Source organism: Taurulus bubalis, assembly GCF_910589615.1.
Source record: "Taurulus bubalis genome assembly, chromosome: 6".
NCBI classification, from domain to species: domain Eukaryota; kingdom Metazoa; phylum Chordata; class Actinopteri; order Perciformes; family Cottidae; genus Taurulus; species Taurulus bubalis.
In genome coordinates, this window is record NC_136594.1 from 22413865 (window position 1) to 22441805 (window position 27941).

Genomic DNA, 27941 nt, shown 5'->3' on the forward strand with positions numbered 1-27941 from the left:
TTTTCAAGTATTGCTATTTAACAGGAGAGGTACCTTCATTAGCCATTTCTGGCTTCCAACCCATCCTGCACAGCATTTGAACTTGTTTAATGTTTACTGTCTTTTTATATATGTACACATGTGCAAATAAAGAAACAAATAAAACAACTTCTGCTGACATTTCTGAAAAGTCTCCAAGTGGTTTTCTTCCCCAAAAACGAGCCATAGTAGTTGTCCTAATCATGACCGAGTTGTAAACAAAGTAAGAAAAAGACAAAAGAGAGAGAGAGAGTTTCTCACTGGCTGAACAACGGTGTTGTAATTGAAATGATCTGAGTCTAATAACTCAACATCCCCCGCGGTGAGTGGAGCTTCCTGGCAATACGTCGGCTGGCCGACCGACCGACCGACTGAGGAGTTATGGAGGGACTTTGATCTCAATGCCAGACCCCGTTTCACTCATAATGCACTCACACGCATGGAGACACATGTGCTCCCATGCACAGACGCTGACACAAACACGTGTGTGTGTGTGTGTGTGTTTGTGTGTGTGTGTGCGCACTGGTCTATGAGCAGCATACAGACTTCAACTTCCCGGACGTGACACGCTTCCGACAAACTTTCCCGTCCCCGGAAGGAAGAGGAGTCATCTCGTTCAGAGGGAGAACGGGAGCGGAGAGAAACACAGAGCTCTATCACCCCTGATAGAGATGTTTTACTGTGGAAAAGACCGTTCAGGGCCAGTTGGTGTTTATCGGCTAAAGATCAATGGGGAGCGCGGAACATGAAACATCACAGAGTTGTTGTTCGGCCTGAAATACTCTCAGATAAGGACGGGATCGGTGGACTTTACTTTGGAGCGTGCACTGTGCGTGAGCATCTTTCAATATGGATCTTAGGTTCAAAGTCCTAATAAGTGGCGCTTCTGATAGGGGAGTCCACCGGTGGCTCGAAAACAATCAGAGGCGAGAGAGAGAGAGAGAGAGAGAGAGAGGGAGAGAGTGAGAGAGTGAGAGAGTGAGAGCGTGGTGGGAAATGGAGGGGGAGCACATCATTTAGAGGTGAGAGAAAACGAGGGAGACGAGGGAGACGAGGGAGACACTCCCTGAAGTACAACAGGTGCAGGACGGGGGACAAAACACAACGTGGCCACATGAGGACGGGAACCAAAGACAAACAAAGTTAAATTCAAACTGACGAGGGCCTTACATGACGCAGACAACCCGACGTACTGCGCTTTAACACGCTGATACTAATAGCTGTGTGTGTGCGTGACTCTGGACCTGACAGAGGCAGTGCTATAGGCATACCAGTGGGTGGCACATCAGATGCACGTAATTGCTGAAAATCATAGCGAGTATGCGATGGATTTTGGGTAATTGCGCCCTCGTGGAGGCCAGAGTAAATGTTTGGCCAACAGCGCGGCTGGAACAACTTCCCATCCAGAGAGGAAACAGCTTCCCACATAGTGCACAGGAGCGGAGTGGGGCACTGAGCAAGCAGACAAGAAAATACATGACGCAACGAGACCGCGGCTGGATGCACAGACAGTGAAGACATGGAGGCAAAACCACGTCGCACACGAGACCCATGGATGAATGACACACATTAATGAACGGCACGGTGTCCCGTTGTCGTCGTCGTCGTCGTCGTCCAGTGGCTCTGAGGTCCTTCTGGGAAATAATAGCTGCAGCCGTTCAAACAGCTGCACCTACAGCTGCCGTGGAACTACCCAGCTCCTCCGAGCTGAAAGAGAGGAGGAGATGAAACCTCGGAGGAGGAATTAAACTAAAGAGCAAATCCTGTGCGAGATTCTGTGACTACCCTCCGCGTCCGCCCAGAAACACTTCCATCCCACGGAGGGGAAAGCACAGAGCCGTGAATCCCTCCACACCAGAACCAGGACTAGAACTGTGGGCCGCCGCCTCTACTGCCCACTAGTGGGTCCACGAGGGAGCAGAGACGGATGGCTCATGATTGTCTCTTTCCATTTTAATCTCATTTGAAAGTTGAAATGACTCAACAGCAGCATTAAGATTATTATGTTTTTTCTAATCACTACAAATGTATGTATATATACTATATTTGTAGGCCACAGGACACATTTTTGGGGTTCAGAAATTGTATGGAAAGCTTACAGTTTTACAACTAATTTAAATACTTATTTTAAGGCCAACAAATAGTTTAATATGTCAAATCGAAACAATAACAAAAATAAATACTGAATAATAATAAGTGTTTTACTTGTGGATTGCCTTGGAACACTGTATTAAAACGGTTTAGTTATAACAAACTAGACTAGTAATTCCCAAAAAGAAGTTGAACGTGTTTTTTGCGTGTAGGTTTGTCCTCTTTAGTTTGGACAGTGCAGGTTTATGCCCACACTAAAACACTTACAGTCTCGAATGTGTAACAACAGCAGCTTGGAAACAGATGAGAATGATTAGATAACAGATCAAAAGCCTTTTTCTTTTTCTAGGGGGCCTTGCTCGCTCGAGCGGCACAGCTCTGTGAAGTGTTCATAACACGGTAAACGGACGTCAACATTTTACGCGAAAAATAGAGACCAATAAAGGGCCTCTTATTTAAATTGTGAGGCACACTTAGTTTTTCATCTTTTGTCTAAGCGGGGGCATTCTCATCCGCAGCATGGCCTGTAGATTGTGTCTGACGGCACACATGCGGGGTTATCAGATAAAACATGAAACGGATGAAAGGTGCTTCCCACTTGAAAGGTGTTGTTCTAGGAAGGTGACTTTTGTTGTCGTTGCAAAGACTTGCAACGGTGTCTAATGGGACAGATAACAGTATCGCTTTGAAGGTGAGGCGATAGCCATCGCTTAAATGTACCTCTCGTCAAATACCTCTCGTATGCAATAACAGAGCAGTAATGTTATGTCTATGTTACGTTGTGCTGATATTTCAGTGCAAATTATCAGTAAAATACTGAGTACATACCTTTTTTTTAACGTTGCAATACTTATGATAATAAAAACTTGAAATCAGTTCCTCACAAGTTTGCCTTTTAAAGAATAATTTCTCTAAGTGTCTTACTTTCTTTTTTGCTCTCTCCATTTCTTACGCTCTCCTTAGCATTTGTTTTTCTACATCGCCCTCCTTCCATCTCGCCCCCTCACTCTCAGTCTTCCCGTCTTTGCACAGTGCAACTAGAAGATTAGCCCACCCTGCTCTCTACCGCACGCCGTGTGTGTGTGTGTGTGTGTGTGTGTGTGTGTGTGTGTGTGCGCGTCTGTGTGTGCGTCTGTGTGCTCGTGTGCGAGGGCTACCTCAGACCCCATCCCATCTCGGGCCGGCCGGTGGCACATGTGGTCTGTGTGCCAGCATCAACCCCGACAATGTGCTGGACATGTGGTGTCGACTTTCAACACACAAACACAATGACCTCACACTCAGACGAGGCACTTACAACTCTCAAACACACACACACACACACACACACACACACGCCGAGTGCTGAAGAACAGATGTATACACACACATAAACACATAAAAATGCCCAGCAGATGAAGGTGCAGTCCCCCCCCCACCCTTCCCACCCCACCTTGTGCTTAAATGGGAACCACGTGCTGGCTTTGGGTCGAGGCAGACCCCGGTAAAGTAAGTCCTTCCACTCATTATGTGGGATGACCCATGCTTCCCCGAGGCTGAGGAGAACGCGAAGGCGGCTCTCGGCTCGCCGGCCCCTTTGAACGTGGCCTCCAAACCGGAGCGGTTAGCAATTAAATAAACAGAAGAGGAGGATTTGTTCCCACTGTCACTTGCGTTCGCCAAAAAGGGAACCTGCTGGGCCAAGCCCGAGTCAGTCTAAGGTACCGTTAAATGGCAGGGAATCCTTCGCCCAGAGCCAAAGGAACTGGCAGCAGAAATTCAGCAGAGGCTCCCAACCACCAATACCACCAACACATACGGCTAATGTGCTTCCCCTGGACAATCCGCCCGCAAGAGCTCTCCAGGGAAAAATTACAGCAAAGCATCAACATCAGTTTGCCGTTAAATTGTACACATACCACACGCACTAGGCTCTGCACCCCCAACCACACAAAACTAAACATAGCAGTGTCTTGGCTGTGCAAACATAACGCGGGCAAATCCTTTTGAGCAGGTAATCCAGTAATATCCACATAATGATGACTTCATGTTCTTCATATTATGATTGATGTATTACCACACATTCAGCGGTACACAGTGATGGCCGATGGCTAAGGTGTGTGTGTGTGTGTGTGTGTGTGTGTGTCTGTGTGTGTGTGCAAATATGATCAGGGCGTTCCTGCAACAGAGAGGATTCCTCTCGGTGAAGCTTTCTTGAATAAATAAAGCAAAAAAGAAAGAAAGTTCTTATCCCTTTCACAGTTATATTGTGGGGTTTTCCAGATTATTCTTATGGAGGACAATATTAACAGCGCAGCATCATAGCAAAAAAACAAGGTACGTTCAAGTTTGCTTATATGCTGACACCTGTATGGAACATTGATATTTATTTTGTTTTGGAAAAGCTTCAGAGCAATAATTTAAAGGTGATTGATGGTTCGCAGTCCCCTCCCGTTGCTTCAGTGCAGTGAGGCTGCCGCCCAACTCAGCCTCTCCAAATGAATGAACTGTATTGTCTAATAATAACGTATTATCTTATCCAGTTTTAAGACAAACTGCAACTTCTAGACTTGCTAAATTATTATGGATGATAAATCATCTTATGTGTAATTCAACCGAGATCAAAACAAATATTTGTCTCATCAAATACGGTCCCATGGCAGACCACCAGAAGGGGCAGGACTTCTCCTCACTACCAGCAAAGGTTCCCTTTAAATAATAGTAAGTAAAATGGTAAAAAGGTTATTGAACATAACCTGTTTATGACGAATGAAATCATGCATGGTTAATACATTTATATAATAAATTACGGCATAAAGATTGCAGAATCACAGTATTAGCATTACAATAAAACCCATAATGCCAGCTAAATCCTCTCTAATGTCCACTAAGACAGTATTAAAAAGACGGACTACACAAAGACATGGTAATGAGACCAAGCCCTTCAAAGAACACACACACAGCCTAATAGGTGTTTGTTTCCAAGTGTTGTGTCATCATCTGCTTTTAAAGATGGTGATGGGAAAGAACCGGTGAAATCATACCGTCCTGGATTCCTTTTTTTCCCTTCCTTATTAGCGTATGTGTTTTCTGAGACAAGTGATAGTTTGTGAGAAAGCTCGCAGCTGCCAGCATGGTGGCTGTGCGTGCTGTGAAGGATGGATGGAGTAGGGAGGAGAAGGGGAAACAACCTCGCCCAGTCTATGTACGAGCCCGTTGGTGGACATCTGGTTGTGATCCGTGTCTGCAGATGAGCTGAGCAGAACCGGCCACACCTCATTCCTGCGTCATACCGTTAATTGGGCTTCTCTAGGTGCCTCTCTCCATTATATACGTAATGACTGTGGTGTGCGAACATATGCGCGTGTGCAGGTGAGAGAGAAAAAGAGAAGGCAAGGTAATCTTCGACCCACAGAAATAGAATCAGCGTGGAACGGTCTTTGACCTGTTTTCAGAGGTCATTTGACTGGTTCAAAAGAAAATGGCGGTAGTGGTTTGTTGTTATGGTGACAACACACGCTAGCTAGGTAGATTGTTCTGCGCTGCTGCTGACCAGCAGACTAGTTTTCTGTAACCCGTGTAGCAGTAAAGCATGGTGGAATTAGCGAGCTAGCTAACGCGCCAGCTGTCCACTAGTAAGCTAGCCGGCTTGGTAAATCCACCGTGCTTTGATGCTACACTGCTTACAGGGAATGAGCCGAACAAAGTCACTCATCTGTCACTCACCAAGAGTGAGAGAATGAAGCATTAGGTTGTTTAGTCGTTATGGCAAATCCTCGCGTCACTAATGTCAATGCATGTCGGTTTAGTTCATACGCAGGTTAGGGGACACGTAAAAATGGCCGCCGCTCTGAGGCATCCTGCAAAGTTGCTTTGAATGGGAATGTCTGTCCGGCTCCTGTTCTATTTCCATGCTCCTACTCCGCAGCACATATTCTGAAAGCTGACGCTGACGACTTTACTCGAAACCGAATTCAAAGCTATAATTTGTCTAATTTATTTGCTGAACAAGAAAGATCTATGTTAGCAGGACAGACTGCATTTTAAATTGTTTGTGAGAGGAGTGTGTTGGAACCAGAGCTAAACAGGCAACACTTGAGTTTAATAGAGGCAAATGAGAGATTTCTCCTTGCCAATTCAAAATAATAATAAAACAAAGAAACATTAGCTACGATAAACATGCTGAGTCAGGATCATTTGATCCATAGAGCTGTGGGGTGGATAGGTCATAATGTACTAAAGAATCCCTTACACAACAGTACAGAGAAACATCCAGAAATGTGATAAACGTTGGTGGAGTATTCTCCAACGCGATGGCATGGGCCACATTCCAATATTTTCTATTCTTTCCACACTCCTTGCTTTAATCTGTCATCTATTGGGCCCCAAATAACCAGGATTTACCTAAACAAAATATCAGTTCTTAAGGAGCTTGTTAAGCTTTGGTTGATATCATTCATTAAATAAATCAATAATGCAACAGTTGTTAGGGACACACAACCAGCGAGGACTACTGCCCCATTCCCAGACAGTTTTCTATTCCTGTAGTCTGAGACTTTCTGCCACTGGCTTTTTAATATGGGGCCTTTCCTGCATACGACTGTTACCAGCACACATTTGTTCCAGATGGATCAAGATAAATCAAAGCCTTCATACGGCAACAAAGCTTTCAGCTTGTAAAGCAGAAAGCATGAAGGAGGGAAACCTCCTAGTGCGAATGCCTCCTACATGTTGGCATCTATTAATAACAAATGACATAAGAATGACGAACCCATTCTTAGTTCTCTGTTGAGAGGCAAATATTTTACTGGAAGCACACAAAGTACACATTAAAGTACTCCAGCTTTGTGTTATAATAGTTAGTTAAGCTTGAAAATACAAAATGTAAAGATGAATGTATCTATATTCAAAACTATGTTAAAGCGTTTGCTAGAGATAGGGGTATTGTAAATTGCTGCTGCTTCCTGGGCAAACACGGTGTACAAGCTTTCCCTCTATGATACAGGCACGGAAAATATCAGTGATATCTTGAGTGACTGTGAAATGCTTTACACAGGCAACAACTATGTCAAAAATGAGACCTAATGCTTATAACATATGGGGTTGCTTTAATAATCAAAGCCAGGAAAGACTACGTTCTCTCCATTGTCACTGAATAACATTTCTTTTAAAATCAGAAGTGAGTGTGATGGAAAATAAGCTCCTGGCACTGAGACACTTTGTCAGAAAAACCACATCAGGAAACATTCAGACAACTGTTTTATGTATGGATTTTTCACTCAATCCACCAAAGACGTTCACATTCAGATCAGTGACTGATTGTGGTACCATTACATGACCACGAAGAAATCCTGCACAATGAAAGCCAGTGGAATCGCTAAAGAATCTCTTTTTTTCTGACTCCTGAAACCAATCAGGGGCATTAAAAAAGGTACAACAGGTTGCATTTTCAGACAATGAAGAAACACAAAGTCTAAAATCACACTTTCTGAGTGATAAAAAGGGGGCATCAATCCACTGAGGGGGACAAAAGAAGGCGTGATTGATGAAATGTCTTAAGATGTTTTTCTTTGGCGTCCAAAAATGTTAATTTCTTTGCTAAACGGGATTATTCATCACTTGGCTGTGGCTGATGTGACCCAAGTCCCTCATCTCATTGTTAGCTCCCTCTTCTTCGCAACTCTATCAGTGAGACACCAACAGGCCCCAGACAGAGATGGATGCCGGGATGGATAGATAGAGAAATGAGGACACAAGGGCTCATGATTGATTGTAGCCTGGTTGGGATGCGTGGCACAGGAGGCTTGGCCTGGTGACTCTTCATTTGGCCATCTTTCCAACTCCTTGCCTTTTGGGAATCCCAAACCCTCTGAAAACAGATTGAATCTTCAACGAGTATAAATATAAAACAATTTGATCTATGCGATAGATTGTAGTATATCATTATCTGGTTAAAACGCTACTTTATGCATTCCTTAAATCCACAAGTAGTTGCATCTGGAAACATCCCAGAACAAATTGGAAACTTGTTGTTATTTACCTGCTCAGAAAATCATAGAGAACCGAACTTGTGGCTTTATAATATCGATACCAGTGGACATGTCCCACAATGGAAATGAGGGGAATAAAAATATGCTGCACACGATGGGATTCAACAGAATAGGATGGAGTCCCCCCCGCCGCTACTCCATCAAGCTGTCAGAGCTACGTTACCATGGAGCCCACACTGTCACTAACTGCACTTGCTGAATTAATGTTATCTAATTTTTTGGGGGGAAAACGAAAAAAGCAATTTCAGGGAGAAGCAGACAGAAAGCTCTACAATATGCTTTTGAAGGATAAAACCACAATGTCAAACTGATTCAAGAGGGAAAATAGGTTAGAAAGATAAAGATAGAAGCTAAAGCCTACAGATCACATTGTAAAAGTGAATTACTACGTCACCTGGCGACTGAGACGGAAGACAATGAAATAAAGGAACAACACTGTTCCTGTAAAGCCGGGTAGGTTGCAATTTTTAGGAAGCAAAAGCACAGGGCAGAGCTGGTCAATGCTACGCTATGAGGAGCCGGTCTGTGTTCAAGGGCGGGAACTAGCAGAGGGTCAATTAAAGGCACGGCATCAAGTAAATGTTCATATCCATATGTATACCTATAACAGTATTGAAAAGATTTACCTTTGTATTGAGTTACGTTTTATTTTTTTTACTTTTGATTTGCAAAAATTAGCAATTGGTTGTTGGACTTTGATTACTTGATCATGGGCATTTGTCACCATCTTTTGGTATATTTAGAATAAATTATGAATGAATCAATAAAATTAGAATACAAAAATATGCACAAAGATCCTTAGTTGCAGCCTGACATAAAAATTGTAGCATAAGGCAAAAAAAAAAGGATATTCTCAGCGGCATGTCGAGAGCAGCCTGAAGTTGGCATGTTCTGATGTAAAATGTGTTATCCCTCCATCACGTATGGTTCTCAATAACTCCCAAAGTCAAACACCAGCCAGCCGACCTGGTGGTGACACAAAATGATGCCCTCTTTCGCGGCTCATTGCAAGCTTGACATTCCTCCGATGACAACACTCTTTCGAACATCACATCACGATCCTGCGCATTTCCATGCCGTCTGGAAAACACTACTCACTACTACCAGCCTCACTTTCAAACGGAGCGAATCAAACAAACAATAAATCAATCTGCAACTCTAACCACGCCGACTTTCTGCCCAGTGCCATCATTAGTGTGGTTTATTTGCTCACCGAGCTGTTTCTAAAAGCAGAAGCGAGCGCAGGGGCTGCGTTCTCTGGTGGCTGATGTCACCGTGCTGCAGCAGCGAGTGCCTCTCTCGTCTCTCGCCCGACTGTTTATTTGGAAGTCATTAGTGCCGCCCAGCCTGGGCCCGATACGTGCTCTGCTGACGCAAAAATCGGTGATCTAATTATTAGCAAGGAGTCCATCATTGGAGCTAAGCCTTTCTTAAGCGGCTGGCTCACTAACAGAGAGGACGCTTGGCAGGTAACAAACTTTTACCTTGAGAATAAATGGAGGACAAAGTGCTTTAGAAACACTCCCATTACAAAAAGGTCACTGCAGCAGCCATATGTTCTGTTTAAGGGTCCCATGAATTATATTAAATCCCTCAATGGTGCATAATAATGGAAACAACTTTAGCTTAATAAAGTAACAGATTGTGCTTTGTACTTTTTTTTGCAACAAAAAGCTCCCATTGGCAGTGACAAACATTTTCAACCCATTATAAAAGAGTTGATTATATATGCTTTACTGACACTATGTAATATTGCAAATAGATAATAGGTTTTTTTTTGCAGTAACTGTTTGTAACCTTGGTTGCCGAACCGCATTATATTCCCTATAGAAAAAGGTGATAATAAATCCATACATCATTTACATTTGTTGAATCTACTGTGTCTTTTTTTACAAAAAGTAAATGCATTTACTCGGGATGCACAATGCCACTTCTTTCAGACCAAGTACAAGTACTTACAAATAGGTGCCTGCCAATGCCAAGTACTGATACAAGTACTTAACAATTATTATTAGAAAAGCTTGTCACGTAAAGGACTACAGCTGCTCCGCCATGAAAAGGTCAGACCAAGTGAGCCTGGCCCGCTGCCGTTGTCGTCGCTAGCTGCGGGGCTAAACCCTGACCGATTATGTCTGGCAGGCACACAGCTGACCACCTCACAGCTAAGCTAATTGATGTGGTGCTGGCTCACTGGGAGAGTGGCTGCACGCGACCACGCCGATGCAGGCGGTGGTATCGGGTGCGGTTGTATCGGAACAGTTTTACAAGAGTACGAGTGGGACGACATCACTGTCCTGGTATCGGTCCTCAGATGAGATCCCAGAATTCACGATTTTTATAAGAGGAGAGTAGTTGTTGCGGGCTGTAGTATTTACAGGGTTTTGTGGACTTATGGTAAAAGTTAATTCCATGCTAGATCCCTCTGGATAATAGAGAAAGGCGAGTGAGTGAAAGGTAAAGTTGTTAAATAAGCAAAGGCTCTATCTAAAATGTGTTCCAGAAGGTCTCCATCCAAATGAGGGTCTGTCTGTCACCGGATACACTGTACACTTTGTGGCTATTACTGGGTTCTCCGTATAGATAGGAGTAATACCAAGCAGTCTGAATAATGTGCGATCGTTAATGCGAGAACACATCTGCTAGAGCTGTCAGGGGTCTTGAGGACTATTAAAAAATAAAGCCTGGTTGTGGAGACAAACACACGGAACGAGCTTGATTCGTTTGAGTGCTTCGTGTGTGGTGAACTCTGAGGAGCGGATTTTGTTTTGCTGGAAACTCCTTCGGACGCGCCGAGAGGTGGTGGAAAACAGATGAACTCATCGTTCATGCGATTGGTCTAGTGTGCAGTGACGCATGGTCTTGATGGAGCCGTGAGCGCAGAGACACACCTGAAAACGGATACCGCAGATTGGAGGTTTTCACAGTACATGGAGGACGTCACAGCTGCAGCACCTCACCACAAACAGTGACCAATCAAGAAGAAGCCTCGAACTCCAGCCACCCAGTTAAAAAAACAACAACGGTACTTTTAATAAGCTGGCCACCGGCTGTCACTCAAAAGCGCAAGACATCGACGTGGACTGAGGTAATTGTTCCCGCACACAATCGGAGAAATATCAACACCAGTAAAGTGAAATAGATGTTGATCTCTCTCGGGTGGGAAGGGAGACGACTGCCGAGGCAAGCAGCTGGTGGCGGCGGACTATTTTCTGCAACATTTAATTTGGAAATGAAAATATACTATGTTTGGTAAGAAATATGAAGATACAATTTCTCACTTGATGGCCGCACATCATTTAACTCATTTTCTTTTGAACACACTAACAATCATGACGGAATTTCTCTCGTTGTTATGACTGGCGAGTAAAATTGGGAAAATCTTCAGCCATAAAAGCAGACCGAGATGGAGGTAATCGGCCTGCTTCCTGGTTTTCTACGTCTCAGCCCGTTCTGACCCAGATGAGACTGGGACGAGAGTGACTGGGGGCTTTGGGTTCATCGCTAAACCTCTGAAAAGGGTCATCTTCCTCGCTGACCTCGGCCGGATTTGCTTCCCGAAAAAGGAAATGACTGCAACCTCCACTGCACTTGGGTCATGAGCTAAACTTGAGGGAGCCAAACTACAAAGAGCTTAATCTATTTATAGGAAAACACTGCTACAGTACAGTGATCAGGGGGAAAGGAACCCTGCGAGACAGAAAGACAGTCGGACGCCAAGGTTACGCGCCAACTGTCAAGATCAACAAGGGGCCGTGCCATTCCCCTGCTTTATAACTTAAATCTATTTTCCCTGCCTCTCCGAAAACATTAAACTATCCCATTACCTTTGACATTGTCGATTTTGACATTTAATACGAGTAAGAAATGCAGCACCCACAAAGCTGTCTCATGCAATAATATTAACAACTCGTTTAGGCACTAAGTCTCGAAGAAAAACAGTCATTTTTAATTTCTGTTGAATGCAGAAAATGTGAATTGATGCGATTCAATGTCTCACATTAGGAAAAAAAAACACACTTGGGACAGGCCGCACTTACATTTGAATCTATGCAGAGTTAATGCTGTAATAACAAGGACATAAAACCTAAGAATACAAAAGCCACGTTCCTCACATACTCGATTAACTACCGGAGAAAGAGAGAGCTGGAGCGCTGCGTCTTTATGGCCTCGCCTGAAGGCGTTCAACGGAGAAGCCACAGCACCCTCTCTTCATACTTGAATTATATGCAATAAATACAACTGCTATAGCAACAGTACTACTACACAGTAACTTGGTATGCCCAGTAGGAATAGAGACAGAGCGCATTCAAGTCCCGCCAACACCAGAGGGGAAAACAATCCATCGCTGTCCGTTGACCTTGTATTGTGCGAGGCCGCCTCCTTGTCACTTTCCGTCTGCAAGTCAAACAACAGAAACACGCCTAAAAGCTGCTGTGTGGTGGGATGCCAACAGCGTGAAGAACCCAGAACAACGTATTTATAGGCTGCCAAACTGAAAAACGGAGGGAAAAGGCAATTAGACGTGAGGCTACAGCCGGAGGATTTGTGAGGAAAGCATTCGGTCCAAATGCTGATTTTAGGCTAACTTTATTCCTGTAGGTTAAGTTAAAGCATCTTGACAGTATGACATATATCAGAAAAGCAATGCACGATTGTGTCTGCAAAGTTTGCTAATCGCAGTAACTTACTAACTTGTCCATCCCCATTGTTGGTTATCCGCTGCACCCCTGGAAGTTGTCGTGCGCTAATATAATCCTTTGATATGCTAAATTGTGATGTTTTTTTTTAGCTAGCTACAGACATTTTTTGTTAGCGTTTAAGCCCTTAGTTGCATATGTTGGCATAATTTTTTTCCTCGGGTGGCCGTGGTCTTCAGAGAATGATGCGGTGCGCTCAAGAAATAAAAATAATTCGGTTTCTAGTTTGCCGTTTTCTTATTTGGTGAGGGGATGATCATACTGTTGGACTGATAACATGCAGAGTTAAACACTAACACAATGTACTCACACATGGGTGCAGCATTCTGTCAAGACGAGTCAGTACTTTGTCAGTAAAAACTTCTTAAAAACACAGGAATAAATACACTAAAGTATTTTAGAGTGTGTGCAAAGTTCGTCGCTCTCCTTCATCAAAACGTGCGAGTTACTCCAAAGAACCCTAAATCAGGCTTAAGGACTACACCAGAGGTCACTAGCTCCTCATCTACACGTGCGATATATCACTCTCCAGCCAGAGAAACAAGAAGGAACGTCTCCCATAACTCAGCATGAGAGGATGCAGAAGAGACACGGAGATGGGAGAAGCGGGAAAGGGGTTTATAAAACAAGGGACTGTTGAAAAGAGGCACGGGAGAGCGGGGAGTGAGATGAGAGATGGAGGGGCAGCAAAGGTCCCACAAACGGGAAGAAGCAGAGGGAGGTAAAGACAATCTGTGGAAGGCCAGAGCTGTAGGCCCTGTTAATCATTGGCTGGTGTCAGCGAGCCTCGTGAACCTGAAGTTTGACCATAAATTGTGGCGAGACTGCGAGGAAACTCTACGCCTACACTTTATCAAGAGTCTGGTGGACACAGCGAGCGTTACACTGCATGCGCCACAAATGTCTTTTGGAACAAACTAAAACGTAGTGTACATGTACAGTAAATATATATATATATATACACACACACGTGCACACATAGATATGGTTATATCATAATCAAAAAAACTTGTGCGGGCTTCTACAAATTTGTACGGTTTGGATTTCACCAAATGGAGCCAGGTGGCTTCGATATTTTTGGCCATTACCGAAAAAACTTGAGTTCCCATCAAACTCATATTTAAGAGTCATGTGGGCTCTGAACACGGGAGCAGTAACCAGCCATTGTTTCCAGGGCCAAAGCCATTTGCCTTGTCTCGCTGACTTGCAGTGTAATTCCCGGTTACGGCTCTCCCATCGCCCATTCAGGTCCATATTATTGGAAACACTGACATCAAGCTGAAAGAACGCGAAGAAAAACACGCCGGCAGGGGCGTTGGAGCGGTGATCCGTCTCTACTTCGATACGGTAACGGGAGAGCGGGGCTAAAACAAGCCGCCTTCCCTTTCTTTCTCTTCCATTCCCCCATCAGTGTCGACGGAAACATCTGCCATTCCTTCCCAGCACAAAGGGCTGGTCGTTTGTTTCCATGCCGAGATCAATCGGTTACACAACCTCGTGGGCTTGTTTGGGTACAACTGCTCAGACAGGATATTACAGGACGGTGCAACGCCTTCTTTCCCCAACTGGAGGCCGGGAAGCCGGGTAGAAAGAGACAATAACTGTGCTGTAGGTGTGTGAGACAACTGCTTGTCAGGGACCTCCTCTGAGGTTGATGTGAACACTCTCAGAATTTGTTTTATCAAGCCAAACAATCCCTCTGTTGAGATGTCTTTCTCCGAATAGCAGCAGAGTCCACTAATTGCCAAAGCCCTGAGGCTGATGGAGCAATATCAAGTCTAGAGTTCCCTCTGAAGACACAGATCCCTCCTCCGCAGTGCCACTCAGCCTCACCACTACTTTATTACTGCTGCGAGCTAATTCATCCACTCCCCTCTCCTTTTATCGACCGGCAGTTCCGGAACTGTGAAGTTTCTTTCCCCCGATTGTCAGACAACAAGCTGACAGACTAATGCACCTTCCCGCCTCGCTGTTATAAACATTAGAGAAGTTAAACGATAGGAATACATGTGCGCATCCTCTTAGTAAGGCAACACTCTCGGGCCTCGGCCTTTCAACTGGTGTAGTCTTCTGAGGGTGAGATGCATTAAAGGATCTAATTGTCCACCGGTTGACAGATGATCGTCCCATAAGTCTTGTGTCTCGAGTGCCGCCTGTCTGAGCGTTAAAGGAAATGCACTCCGTTCTGTGCGGCGCGTTCTACTTGCGATGGAAGGTATTTATGGACTGAAGAGCATTTAGTCAGAAATAACTAAAAAGCACCATTATCTCCGAGCAGATCTGATTCCAGAACACGTTTTTTTAATGCATTTAAGCAGCATGGAGATTCTTTATGGGTCTTGACCTGAATGTGAGGTCACATGGAAGTGTGAGGGCGTGTGTGTGTGTGTGTGTGTGTGTGTGTGTGCGTGTGTATGTGCGCGCTTGGTTTGAACTATGTCAGTGTTGCGGTGGTGTGAGGGAGTATCGCCGTCCATTCCGTCGCAGAACAAGTATGTCTGATTCACAAAGCGCTGTGTCATGTGTATGGAATGCTTTTTATTTATTTTTTTAAGACGAATATGTACAGACGCACACGCACATTAAACTTTACCATTCTGTTCATCCAGCTCGTTGCCAATCTCCTGGCCCATTATCTTCTGTCTGCTGATGACGGCTGCTAGCGCATCCAAGCCCGCATCCTGGACTGAGGACAGAGACAGAAAATAGAAACTTAGAACAAAAGACGATGAAAGAGGAGCAGCAAGAGGGGGGGGAAAGCGGTGGAGTAGGACAAACGATAAAGTAAACGTTTGGAAAAGGCAAATTGACAGAAGGGAGCCATGTAATAACAGTGCACTGCACTTGTGATATGATGAGGCAACTATTTGGGAAATAGGAATGACGGGTTGTTGGGGTCCAGCTCGGCTCACGGAGCCTCATGCGAGTCATTCAGCACTTTGCCCCACTCAGCCGTGCTCCTGTTATTGTAACTGCGGTGGGCAAAAACACTGAAGCTGAAAGCAAAGAACAGTCCTAGCCTGCTAGTTTGACACGCTCTCTTCCACTGGAATCGCTTTTTTTTTATGACCGCAGGTTCAGGCGCTCACCATTACCCAGCTCCACCAGAAATCCCCACGGGGGAGCAGAACAACCTCCATGTGGTTCGGTTCTCACCGTCTTATGAGGAATCTGTGATCCCACATTGACAAGAACCAGAGCCGCGAGGGAGACGGAGCAATGAAGTGTCACTCGGAGTCAGGTGAACTGATGTCAAGTCACGTCAGAGCCGTTCGGGGGAAAAAGCAGGCGTGGGCTTTCAATATGTCTTCGAGACGTGAATTATGATCATCATCTTTTTATATGTTAACACACGCCAGCAGAGCCAGTACTAGTTGAAGACATAATACAGCTCTCAAACGCCTTTATTGTGTAATATTTTAAAAGGATAACGTTATCATTTGAACACACTTGTACTTGTTGGAGAGGAATGAATAAGTTATTGCTATGAGTGGTTGCAATGCCCATATTTGGTCTTGATGCCAACTAAATTGAAAAGAAACGAAAAACAGCAGACTTGATACAGTCGTGCAATGGAGCTTATTCTGGTTTTGAGAAGTAGAAGATCGCTAGGCAAGCTAGGTGTTACCTTCGATGACCCGTTGTTGCTGCTGCTTGATCTCTCCGAAGGTCAGCCCTTGGGTCTCCTCCGATTCGTTGACCAGCCAGGGGTTGGCCGCAACGCCGGCGCTCGATCCCGCCCCGGCGCCCATCAACGTCGACCTGGGAAACGTCATGATAACAATACTCAATACTTCGGGTTGAATAAAAAATGTATTTGATTTTTCTTCTAATTCGTTCTGGTGCCTATGAACTTATTGTTCCTACCAAAAAGCAGAGCGGCAGCTTTTAAAGTAACAAAGACCTGTAAAGTAAATGACAAAATTACTTTTGTTTTGCTGACAATCACCATTCTAGCACACAAGTCCAAAACACTCATCGAGCATAAGCGACTTTTAGCTGCGCAAGTAAACACGGTCAATATGGCCGGGTGGGACAGGAGTGCAAAGCACATCTGCACAACCTCTCGCAGCAAACACATCTGTACAAGGCATGTTCCTTCTCCGATACTTTTACTCTTTTGAGCATTTTATGACAACGAAACCCTTCAGATCACAGCGGAATGTATTTACCCACTTTGTCTTTTAAGTTTCTTGAATGATTGAAAAGGACCAGGTTAGCCGGCGTGTTAATCTTTCACAGAACTGTGGACTGCTGGGGAGGTTTGGCCCTGACGAAGTGACAGACCGGCGAGAGCTCTCCGTCCTGTACTATGCGGTGCTCAACACAGCCGTGCGGTTTAGAAAGCTATTCTTCTGCTAATAGCTTAAAGCTGCGTTTCAGCTTTCAACCCGTCGTGCCGTGACGGGGTTCACAATCTCTGCGTGAGGTCGGATTTAACCACGTACGCTGGGAGCAAGTGGCCTGCTGGCTAAGCTCGGGAAAAGTGACCTGAGCCACATGTCGTGCCACTGCTGAACTGTGCGAGACATAATTACGTCTTTTGTTGGCTCAGTTGAACCCAATCTTTCAAATTCAAAAGTGAAAGCCGTTTCGGTTAATCTCTACAATTCTTTTATTTTCTGTGCACGTGCACTGCATACTTTTATCCCCCCCTCTCAACGTGTACATCTCACGTTGTACAGCATCGTCAGACCATTCACAACGCTAGCTAGCTCAGAGCTCGATACCATCAGGGGCGTAGGTGAGACACGGCATGGCATCTGGTCTAATCTCTCCGACATGTTTGATTACAATGCGTCTCCTATGTGCCAGCCAGCCACTTCCTCTCGCAAAAAAAAAAGTGCCCAGTGTGTGAAGATCCAATTAACCAGCCGGTGGGGGAGCGCCGAAATCAGTCGGGCACATCTCTTGGCAGCCGCGAGGCCCTAAGACTGCCGCCACCGGGGCCCGAGCACCCGGGTCCTGACTTGAATGACTTGGACAGGGGAGATTTAACTAATTGCAACTATTTCCAGTGCAATCAGATGCGAAGGAAAGGTTAGTGAACAATGATGGAGAGGTGGGTGACAGGGCGAACAGAGCCTTCAAACGTAGGCGCCATGTCCTTCTTTTGCCTCGTCTGAAATGGAGATGCTGAGAATGTATTGTTTCAGGGATAGATTAAAGTCTCCTCTGTAACCTCTATCCCTTTTCTTCTACCCAAAGTTCTCACATAAAAAAAGAGCGGCTTAGATTATCCAAGCATGGCCAATCCACCCCCTCCCTCACTCCGTCCTCGGGGACCACACAGTGGGAAAGGGTCCGACCCACAAATCCAAATTACCTACCACATATCACTATTAAAATTAGGTCCTGAGGGAAAAACATTTTTTTTAAACATATGACCACATGATTGCATTTTGCAGAGCTAATATATATTAGCTAATGTCATTCGAGATTTCTTTTTTTTTTTTACTGGGCCTTTTATGTAATTGGGTGTGTGGTCTGTTGAAAAGATGAAAGCGCGTGCAAAGCACCGCCAAGTAGATCAATCCCCAAAAACCCAAAGCTTGTGAGAGTTATCTGGGAAAAGGCAGTTTTATCGTCAAGTGAAAGGTTTTTTTCTAATCTGGTTCCACTGATCTAATGGAACGGTGACGGTTGGTTTCATTCAACACTCGTTTCGGCCGCCCATCAAAAGTCCTCGCACAAAGTAGACACGCTGCACTGTACGACGTAAAAACAGCATTCCAGAAAACACACATTTACGAGGCAGCCGCGAGAAGCTGCCGGGATGTGAACAACGTGACACAGTTTCCTCTTCCTGTCCAAACAAATATCACGCGGACCAGACCAGGTCAGACATTAACCAAAGTAATGACCGCTGTCATGTTGACATGACGGAAGATGCTCAGCGGGGAGTTTGAGACCGTAAACCCGCTCCGTCCGTCTTTGTTCATCAAGACCCACACGTGCATTCCTCTGAGTATGTGTGTGTGTGTGTGTGTCCGTCTCAGGAGGTGTGATCAGCAGTGCGAAGCGAGATATTTCTCTTCATGAAAAAGAATTAGGCGTGAAGTTAAGCGGCCTGTCAAAATGGCAGACAGACGGACTTCCTTCCGAGTGATAGCACAGAGAGAGGTCACGGCACCGGATGTACAAAGACTCTCGGAGAGAGTCAGTGACCGGTGACGTCTCATCAAAGCGGAGAACAGAGCCCATGACCTCTCTGGTCAAGGACACAGACAAGAGAACGAGGATTCATTATTTTTAATTGGGCGTCCAGCCTTCTGACACTGACTGACGGAGACTCAGGGTGGAGAAATATCCCGCAATTTTCTTGAACTACTTAAGCAACAAGCTGGCCGTCCCGGAATATTTTTCAAAATGAATGTGCGCTAAAAGGCACCACAAAATCACTACATTGGTCAAAGATGTGTTTAGATTCACCCAAACCTTTGAAATGTGGATCTAATTGGCTGATTGTCTTCGGCTACATTCAAACTATTCTGCATTTAATTATTCTACTACGGCCGACATGTGAAGGAAGCAAGCTGTTGTTGTGTCCAGCGGCATTATGAGCTCTCAGGAGCGGATGTTTAAAGTCCCGGTTTACGGCTTTGAGGAGGCCGACGGGCACAAAACGAAGGATCTTCCTTTGCTTATCAAGGCTTTTTTGTTGTTGTTCTGCACAACTATTGTGAAAAGCATAAATGCTTCCCAGTGCGACAGGGACTTCAGCCAATCGACAGAGCTATGAGTGTAAGAACAGACAACAACGAAACCGAGGGGAAACCAGTGAGAAACGTGTGTTGCCAAAGTGTATTCACCCAAAATCTAGTAAACTTGTCTGTGAAAATTTGATGTGAGAAATATAGAAGAATATCTGTGTAACCTTGTATTATTATAGCTTGCCCAGTGTACAGAGGGAATCTTAAGTACCTGGAAGATTCAGGTTCCATGAAGTCTCCCTTGAAGGTGGCATTGAGCTGCTTCTCTCTGGTTAGCAGGTCGTCGATAAGGTTCTGCCTCCTATCAGCTTCGGACTGCATTCTGATGAAGCCATGTCAAGGTCATGCACAAAGGTCAACATCCCTAAAATCACCTTGGATGCCCCTGACACTTTTCGTTGGTCGAGTTTGGAATTAACCCATGAGCACAGAAACCGTTTAATTTTCTAAGTCGGGGCAGAGCTTTTACGTAACACTCTACCGCCCTCTATGGGAAGACAACTGCTACTGCAAGCAAGGGGAACCCTCCAGCACAAAAATGTAATCTCAAGCGCATGACTCCCACTGCGTGGAACATTCTCAAAAGAAAGGATACAGGCGCCGGCTTGATGATGCTCGCAACAAACCCTCCTTAAGCTGGGCAATATTCTGCTTGAGCTTCTGCAGTGATGCCCGCAGCGTCATGTTCATCTGAAAAGACAGAAGATATTCACACCGACTCACTACCAGAGAAACCTGACTATCTGGAGATGCATCTTTGTTTGTGAACGTAACAACGTACCTTTGCAGGGTTCCCCCCTGTTCTCTGCTGCCTGTTGCGCTCATGAATGTTTTCTGCCGTTTCCTGTGCCAATCGACAAGTGGCGTCATAATTCTGTAACCTGTAGATCAATGAGCGGGATAGAGATGTCATACGAGGATCATTTATTCTAATCATTCAACACAGGGATCCACAACCAAATCCAGTTGAAGCTCATTTATAATACATGGCAAACAAAACAAAACAAAAACAGTTGTGCATTCCTGTAGTGCATTTTTTTGATTTGCATCATAAGGAATGTAAACACGGCAGAGAATATGGCTGACATCTGCACCTAAAAAAAATTAGGAAAACGTGTAAATTGACCTGGAATAAATATAGATAAATGACAGAGCCACATGAGTTATGTGTGATGTAAAAAAACTAAATGGTCAATCACCGATCATTGGATGTGGACAGGGTGAAGACAATTGACTTGTCTGTTTCCTAATGTTGTGCAACCTACGACAAATATGTATTTCAATAAAGTGCAGTCTAACACGAGCTACTTTGGCCTTTTTCTAGCTCATGATATCCAGCTCTCAGACTGCCGCAGGGCTGCGTGGAACTCGTTAGTTGTTTTTGATGCTGGACTTTTTAATGTTGTTGCAAATATGACCGAAAAGGATGAAGCACCACTGACTGACTGACTGACTGACAGTATTCAATACAGAGCAAATGCATTGCACTGTAGTGTGTTATAGTCATTAACGTTTAGTATTATGGGGTAAAACGTCCGAGAATGAGCCCAACACACAGCCGCATTCATCATGTGACATTGTTTAGCATTGCCTTTTTCCTCTTTCGGTTCTGTTGACGGGACCAAGCTTCCGTCTGAATACTAAATTCAGGTATATTGCTTAAAAAAAAGACACTTTCACACTGACGTTACATTCAGTCCATAACTCGTCTTAATGGCTTATTGAAGAAGTGTGAGTGTTGTATTTGTTCAACATTCATCTTGACAGGGAAGAGCTCGCGACCCGTTTAGCTAGCAGAGGGTAGCGATGCAGAGAGCAACCGAGCTGAGTTATGATAATAAAACCTTTTGTTGTAGTTAATAATACATTTGAGATCATTTACGGTCGCCTCCGAACACATTGCTTACCACGGGTCCTGCGACATTGTGATAACAGTTAGCTACGACGAGAAAATCCACTTAGTTTGAACCATCCGGCAGTAATCACCAGCAAACGCTTCCTTGTTTTGGTGTGACGTCACGACGGCACGCTGCGAGGGACAAGCTTAAAAAAATGGATGATATCGAACAATGTGGAAAAACGTAAAACAGAGAGGCCATATTGACAATAAGTATAGATAGATAGTTAGATCAATTAAAATATAATTATAGTACATGTGCATAATATCAATAAATATATCATTATCACATTCAGAAGTCAGCAGTCAATATATAAATCCTCAGATAGATTATGTACAATCCCAAATATAGCAAATTACACATCATTTATAGGTATATTCTGAGACCCATTAAGAATAAAAGACATTGAGTGTGCAATCAGATACGCTCCTTTGGATCACCATGATGGCTACAGACACTTCTACAAAGTGCACTGCAGACATCCAGACAGCCTTGTGGTTTAACTGAAATTATTATTGCAGAGAAAAACCTTTTGCATACAACATCAACATCAATGCACTTCCTGTGCATTATAACTCTATATTGAGTGAGAAATCTTAAGATACCTAAGAATGTGTTATTTAATCTAATGGGGAAAATGATTGACTGCAATGCACTAGACCGAGAAATTGAAGCTCTCCGCTTGTTGGCATCTGCGACTACATTTATGTTATTTGTGATTCTATTATGCACCTCAACTGTGATTTAGTTGTTTACTACAAAGCATTGTCTTCTCTGAGCTCACTGAGCTAATCATGTCATGTAGTAATGAATTAAACTGTGATTGCCAAATCAAAGTGAACTATGTAGTGCAACAGAATATGTGCGAATTGGAGCATTACGTTGACTTCATAAGATTTACTCTGTGATGATCCCAAAGAAAGCCAGCCCACAAGATACAGGACAGACACTGTGAACACCAATGCCCAGTGCGATGTATACAACGCCGGAAACACACAGTATACAGCAACATACAACAACATACAACAACATACAAGCGTATACAAATACTTTTTCTTTTGAAAGCTCCCTGTTTTTAGTGTTGTTAATACAATTCTTTGTATAATAGATATATTATATTTGATTTTTAACAATCGTGCAGACTGGAGAGGCTTCTTTCTTCTTTTTCTGACAAAATCTGTCTGCCTTATAGCTCTTGGTTGTTTTGTATTATTTTTCGAATGCAGAATAATGCTGTTTAGCAGAGAGGGAAGGGAACGTGTGTTCACTTCTTCACCGTTCCCTTATCCTGTGAGTTTACATCTTGAATAATACATAAATACATCTTAAAAAAACAACAACATTCATTCAGTTTTCATCCCACAAATTAATTAAATGCTGAGGAGCCAACTTTTTATTGTTAACCTGGTGATAATATTTGCTTTTTACATTGTTTTCTGTGTTGCATAATACAACACTCCCCCTTCTTTTCTTCTCCAGATGTATTTTGCCACATTTCTTTTACTGACACACACTGAGTGTTGGTACCCAAAAACAACCCCCCTTCCCATCTGCATTGTGCATTCTGTACATGTTATTCACGTATGTGCGTTCACATACGTACGTTCACATGGACCTAAAGAGACGACCTAAAGAGACGTAAACAGCACGGCCCTTGTGACAATATGGGTTTCCATAGACTGGATAGTATGCAGGCTGAATGACGAGTGTGTTGTTCACTCAGTCACATTGCCCCCAAATTCTTACAAGCATGACGTGCTAGTATGCCAGCCTTCATGGAAATTGACACGAAGGGCCGACAGCGTGCCTTTCTCCGCCCCGCGGGGGCCGGAGAGTTTGTTTTTCAACTGGGTTACATGTGGAGCCCACATGTGAGATAAGTACTCGTCGAGGTTTTATGTGTCATGGCCAAACAGTAGTTGTGTTTGGATCAAAACATACATCTGTTGTGTGGAATAATAACCTTTGGAGGACTTCTTGGAATAGACTCGACTTGACATTAGACACAAGGCAGTTTCAGAGAAAGGAACATGACCACCCTCCTGTTTCTGATGACCTTATTATGCTTTTTTAATTCTTCGACAGGTTTCCCGATAAACGAATACTATTAAAAGCTCATCTGTAACAATTGCAAAAGCGACGAAAGATCTCTTGAGGCGTGAGTGGAATTAAAGTGTGTTATGTCATGCGATGTCATGTGATCTGGAGGATTTAATTCCTTAAGGGTGACGCTTCTGATTTTGGGGGCACCGAGGGGACATTCCAGTCGGACTAATCACTTCTCAGAATGACACACTGCACGTTGCTAGTAGTGAAACAGGAAAATCTGCACAGTTGTTTGTTTTTGTTTTTCACCGGCTGGAGTCACCACAAACAAACCCTACCACCTGTCTCACATGACCGCAGCCCACAGGCCTGTATATAACGCCCCGGCCCTCGGAAACGTGTAGCTTAGTGGCACTTTAACTCTCCGGATCGCATCACACGACCTGAGACGATGATCGACATTTCAAGAACGCCGGAGTTCTCCAACTGCGGAAACATGAATTCCATCTCGGTGTGCGACGCAACCTCAGACCAGGACCTGGGAGCCGTGGCCGGGGGCAGAGGTCGGCAAAGGTCTCACTCCTACTACGATCCAGAGGAAAGCAAGAACCACGGCGCGCAGACAGAGGAGGCCTTCCTCAGGCCTCGCTCCAGGTATGTGCTGCTTTTTTTAATGATCAGGCACCTATACGTTTGTGGATTTGGGTTTGAATATTGTGGGAAAACACAAGAAAAAAAGGGTCATAATCATGACTGAACACAGAGTTAATACTGATTCCCCTGCTTTCCAGGTCCTTTTACAATTGTGAGACGACAGAGATAAACTCCGAATTTGATGCATCAAACTTCTTACGGTCCGATCCGCTGAGGCAGAGGGCGAGCTCCCTCCTCCAGTATCAAGTGAACAAAAAGGAAAAGAGAGAAGGGGATGGGGCCGGTGTTCGAGTCAGCTCCAAGAAGTCCAAGTCTAAACGAAGCAAGCACTCACAAACAAGAGAACATAACGGTACTGAAATTATGCTTCTTTCTTTTCTCTTCATAACAGCATGTATTCTTCTTTCAAAGTCTATTTGCATAAATGTAAACTTAAATGTGTGTGTGTTTGCTTTGCTCAGGCAGTAAAGGCAATCTCATGATGACCATCTCTGAGTCTGACAAGTGGGAGATTAACTCCTGCTCGGGGATGAAGTATGGGCAGTTTGTGGACTGGGAGAAGATTGACCCCGAAGCTGCGAGACGATACCAGCAGATCCTGCAGAGTGACCACCAGCAGCTGAAAACCATGGGCCGAGAGGGATTCTGGGCTATGCCGCACACGCTCAGGGCCAAAGCCTACTACCACATCATCCACAGCATCAACTCCAGGTTAAGATTGTCACATTGAATTTTTTGAACGATGTCATGGAGCACACGTGCATTGATCTGTTTGCAAAATCTGAGCGTGCTTTTTAATCTAAATCCAAATGCATTGCTGTTCAAATCTGCAGCAGGTGCGTCACTCCAGACAGAAATGCCCACTATGAACTGACCAAGCAGCACTTTGGAGAACAGAAAATCAGCACCCACCCGGTCCCAGAGTACATGGAGGCAGGGGAAATACCCAGGTACTTTTGTGGGATAATGTTGGATCATGTGTCATAGACAGGAGAACCAGATACATTACTGAGTAGCTTTAAGCATGTCAGTTCATTTGGTCAAGTTTTTGAGTGACCTCTGGTGGATGTAAAATGTTGGCTTTTACCTGGAAAAAAAAAGATGTGATGCAAGACTGCTTTAAATGTTGAGTTAGCATGCGCACTTTTACATTAAAGTACCCCCAAGTAAATCCTGTTCTTCATCTTCTCCTTATCCAGATACTGTCTCAACAAAGCGGGCCTGAACTCTGTGAAAAAGATTCTCATATGCCTCGGCAAATGCTTCCCGGACATGAACTTCTGCCCCATCCTGCCGGAACTGGTCTCCCTCATTCTCCACTTCAGTGAGGACGAGGCCGAGTGCTTCCACAGCGTGTCCCGGCTCATCTGCTACACCGACCCCAACAAGCGCTACATCGACCAGACCTTCCTCACCTACCGCGCCTCCTGCATGACCTTCGGAGACCTCGCCAACCGGTGCTGCAGAGGCATCCGCAAGCTGATCGCCAGCTCTCACCAGAACCTCTTTGAGTTCTACTCCGACTGGATCATGTGGATATTCGCCGACCTCCCGTTCACGTACGCCATCAGAGTGCTGGATGTCTACATCCTGGAAGGCTACAAGGTCCTCTACAGGTTTGTTGGCGCTTCACATGGAAACAACAGTCTTTGAGCGGGTGATTTCTCACCACATGGCCGTTACTTCTGGAGCGACGGCGTAACCGTGTCCTTCTTTGCGTAGGGTGGCGCTGGCTCTGCTCAGCCTCTACAAGGTGTCGGTGTCGTCCAGAGTTGCAGACGTGGAGGACTTCCGCACGGACATGAAGCGCTTCGTGCAGAGTGTGGCTCGCCACTGCACGGCTGAGAACCTCCTGGAGAGGGCCTTCATGATCCCGATGGCCACGCGGAGGGAGCTCAACCTCCTGTTCAATGCCAACAAGGACGCCCTCATGCAAAAAGGCGTCGGCACGCACCAGAAGAGGTAAGTCAGAGGTCAGAGGTTTGATTTAGAACAAAAGGAATATGTTCATAGTAAGAAAAAATACTTTTCATTATGTGTAAGTGCTGGAAAGAAATGCCCACATTTATCTTGTTTCAGTTTCATATTCTCATCATTTTTATGTCCCTAAAGGCAGTCGGTCGAGACGGTGAACTTCAGCAACTTCGCCTCCAGTGTTGTGACTAGGACCGAGATGAGAGTCGTCTGGGCCTGGATACCTGAGCGCTTCTCCCTTTTCAGCCCCATCAGGCTGTTCAGCACGGCGGAACACGGAAGAAGCCTCGCTTCGTGAGTCACCTTCGTTCCACGCGCCATCGAGAAAAAAACACTGATGAATTATGGCGAGAAGCCTTTCTTTCATATGTCGAAAGCCGTCATGTCTTTTAATTCTGTCTCCTTATACTTGTACTATTAAAGGCACAGTAAAATAAAAAACACATATTTTTCCTCTATGGGTATGGGTCTAGTTAGTTTTAGTGTGAGTAACCTATAGTTTTAGAGATATCAACCTTAAATATGTGTATTGTTTTGACTCTGGGGTGAACTGTCTCTTTAAATGAGGTCATCATGGATCAATAACTGCTGAGCACCATGTGCCAGCAGTGAAAAGCTGATTCTCAGGTCTAGTTACATAACAGAAAGAGGCCGGCGTGTTTTCACTATCAACATGTTTGCTTTGAGTGTGAAAGTCAAGCGACTCACAGTTCAGTTCACGCTGTTTACGAAAGAAATACCTTCAGTTGAAACGACCAGTCTGTTATTTTAAGAAGTGTCGGGATATAGATATTAAAAACAACACTAAATCATGTTTTTTCTTTCTCTCTCTGTAGATTCTATTCACATGTGGAGGGACACGAACCAGCGGTCTTGATTATCAAAACTATGTGTGAAGAGGTAATAGACGATGAATAGTGGGATATTTTGCTCCATATGCTTTTCTTTTTTTATTTCATAGATTTGAACCCAATGTGTCTTAAAGCCACTACTGAAAATACTTAGTTTATGGATTTTGTACTGAAATCATTCTCATTTCCCAGGTCTTCGGTGCCTTCCTGTCAACAGACATGATACAAAGGAAAAAGCACAACTCGGACGGACTCACATACTTTGGAACCGGGGAATGTTTTGTTTTTACGGTGAGACATATTCCTGCCATATTTCTGCAACATGCCTTATCGGGTCGGATTTTGTGTCAACTTTGCTTCATTACCGTTCAATAAACCAGACGTTTGTCTTTCCCCATCCCACATCAGCTGCGTCCCAGCATGGAGCGCTACCAGCAGGCTATGGTCAACATAATGACCAGAGCAGCTTCCCCTCAGCAGGCTCGAGACGGCGGCTTCGCCTCCTCTCCGGTGTCCAACAGCGGCTGCTCCCCGACCACTCTGACCTGTCCCGCTGGAACCCCGCAGGACCCCAGCTACCTGACGATCCCCTACACCGTCCCATCAGAGGAGCCCACGACAGTCAAAGAGCCGAGGAGACCCAAGGAACAGGAAGCGTCCATGTTCATCGCAGGCAGCGACAGTCAGCTCATCATTGGTACGGCAGGGGAACACATTGTCAGGTCTTATTTGTTGTGTCATAAAATGTTCTGGTTCGTATGCAGTGCTGATGTATGTCCTCTCTTAGGTGGTGACGGGGGCCACGCACTCTACCTACAGGAAGACCTGGAGGTGGGGCGCTCAGAGCCTTGTGACACATTCAAGAGCTCCCAACTCTGCAAGGGGCATTTCAAGATCCAGGCCCTGGAAGTGTGGGGCATCCAGAACTCTATTTCCTTTTCTGAATGCTTTCCCTCTCAGTAGACTAATG

At 44.7% G+C, this 27941-nt stretch overlaps 2 protein-coding genes across 2 annotated transcripts in view; one reads left to right on the forward strand and one right to left on the reverse strand.

Annotated features, from left to right (window-relative positions):
• Positions 1-21568, reverse strand: part of stx8 (syntaxin 8) — a 41287-nt gene extending 19719 nt beyond the window's left edge. Inside the window, exons 1-6 of the mRNA XM_079219715.1 lie at positions 21456-21568; positions 20330-20429; positions 20144-20238; positions 19760-19870; positions 16464-16597; positions 15429-15521 (exon numbers count right to left, since the gene is read on the reverse strand). Coding sequence (XP_079075841.1) covers positions 15429-15521; positions 16464-16597; positions 19760-19870; positions 20144-20238; positions 20330-20429; positions 21456-21472 — 550 coding nt within the window. The 5' untranslated portion in view covers positions 21473-21568. The remainder of the gene's footprint in view (positions 1-15428; positions 15522-16463; positions 16598-19759; positions 19871-20143; positions 20239-20329; positions 20430-21455) is intronic.
• Positions 21569-23943: 2375 nt separating this feature from the next.
• Positions 23944-27934, forward strand: LOC306737592 (TBC1 domain family member 24-like; the record flags this gene model as incomplete). The annotated part of the gene is made up of 11 exons (XM_079219335.1): positions 23944-24146; positions 24284-24498; positions 24608-24857; positions 24980-25096; positions 25346-25762; positions 25869-26108; positions 26259-26414; positions 26957-27020; positions 27164-27262; positions 27380-27668; positions 27759-27934. 11 exons carry the CDS (start codon positions 23944-23946, stop codon positions 27932-27934), a joined length of 2226 nt encoding a protein of 741 aa, XP_079075461.1.
• Positions 27935-27941: the final 7 nt, after the last annotated feature.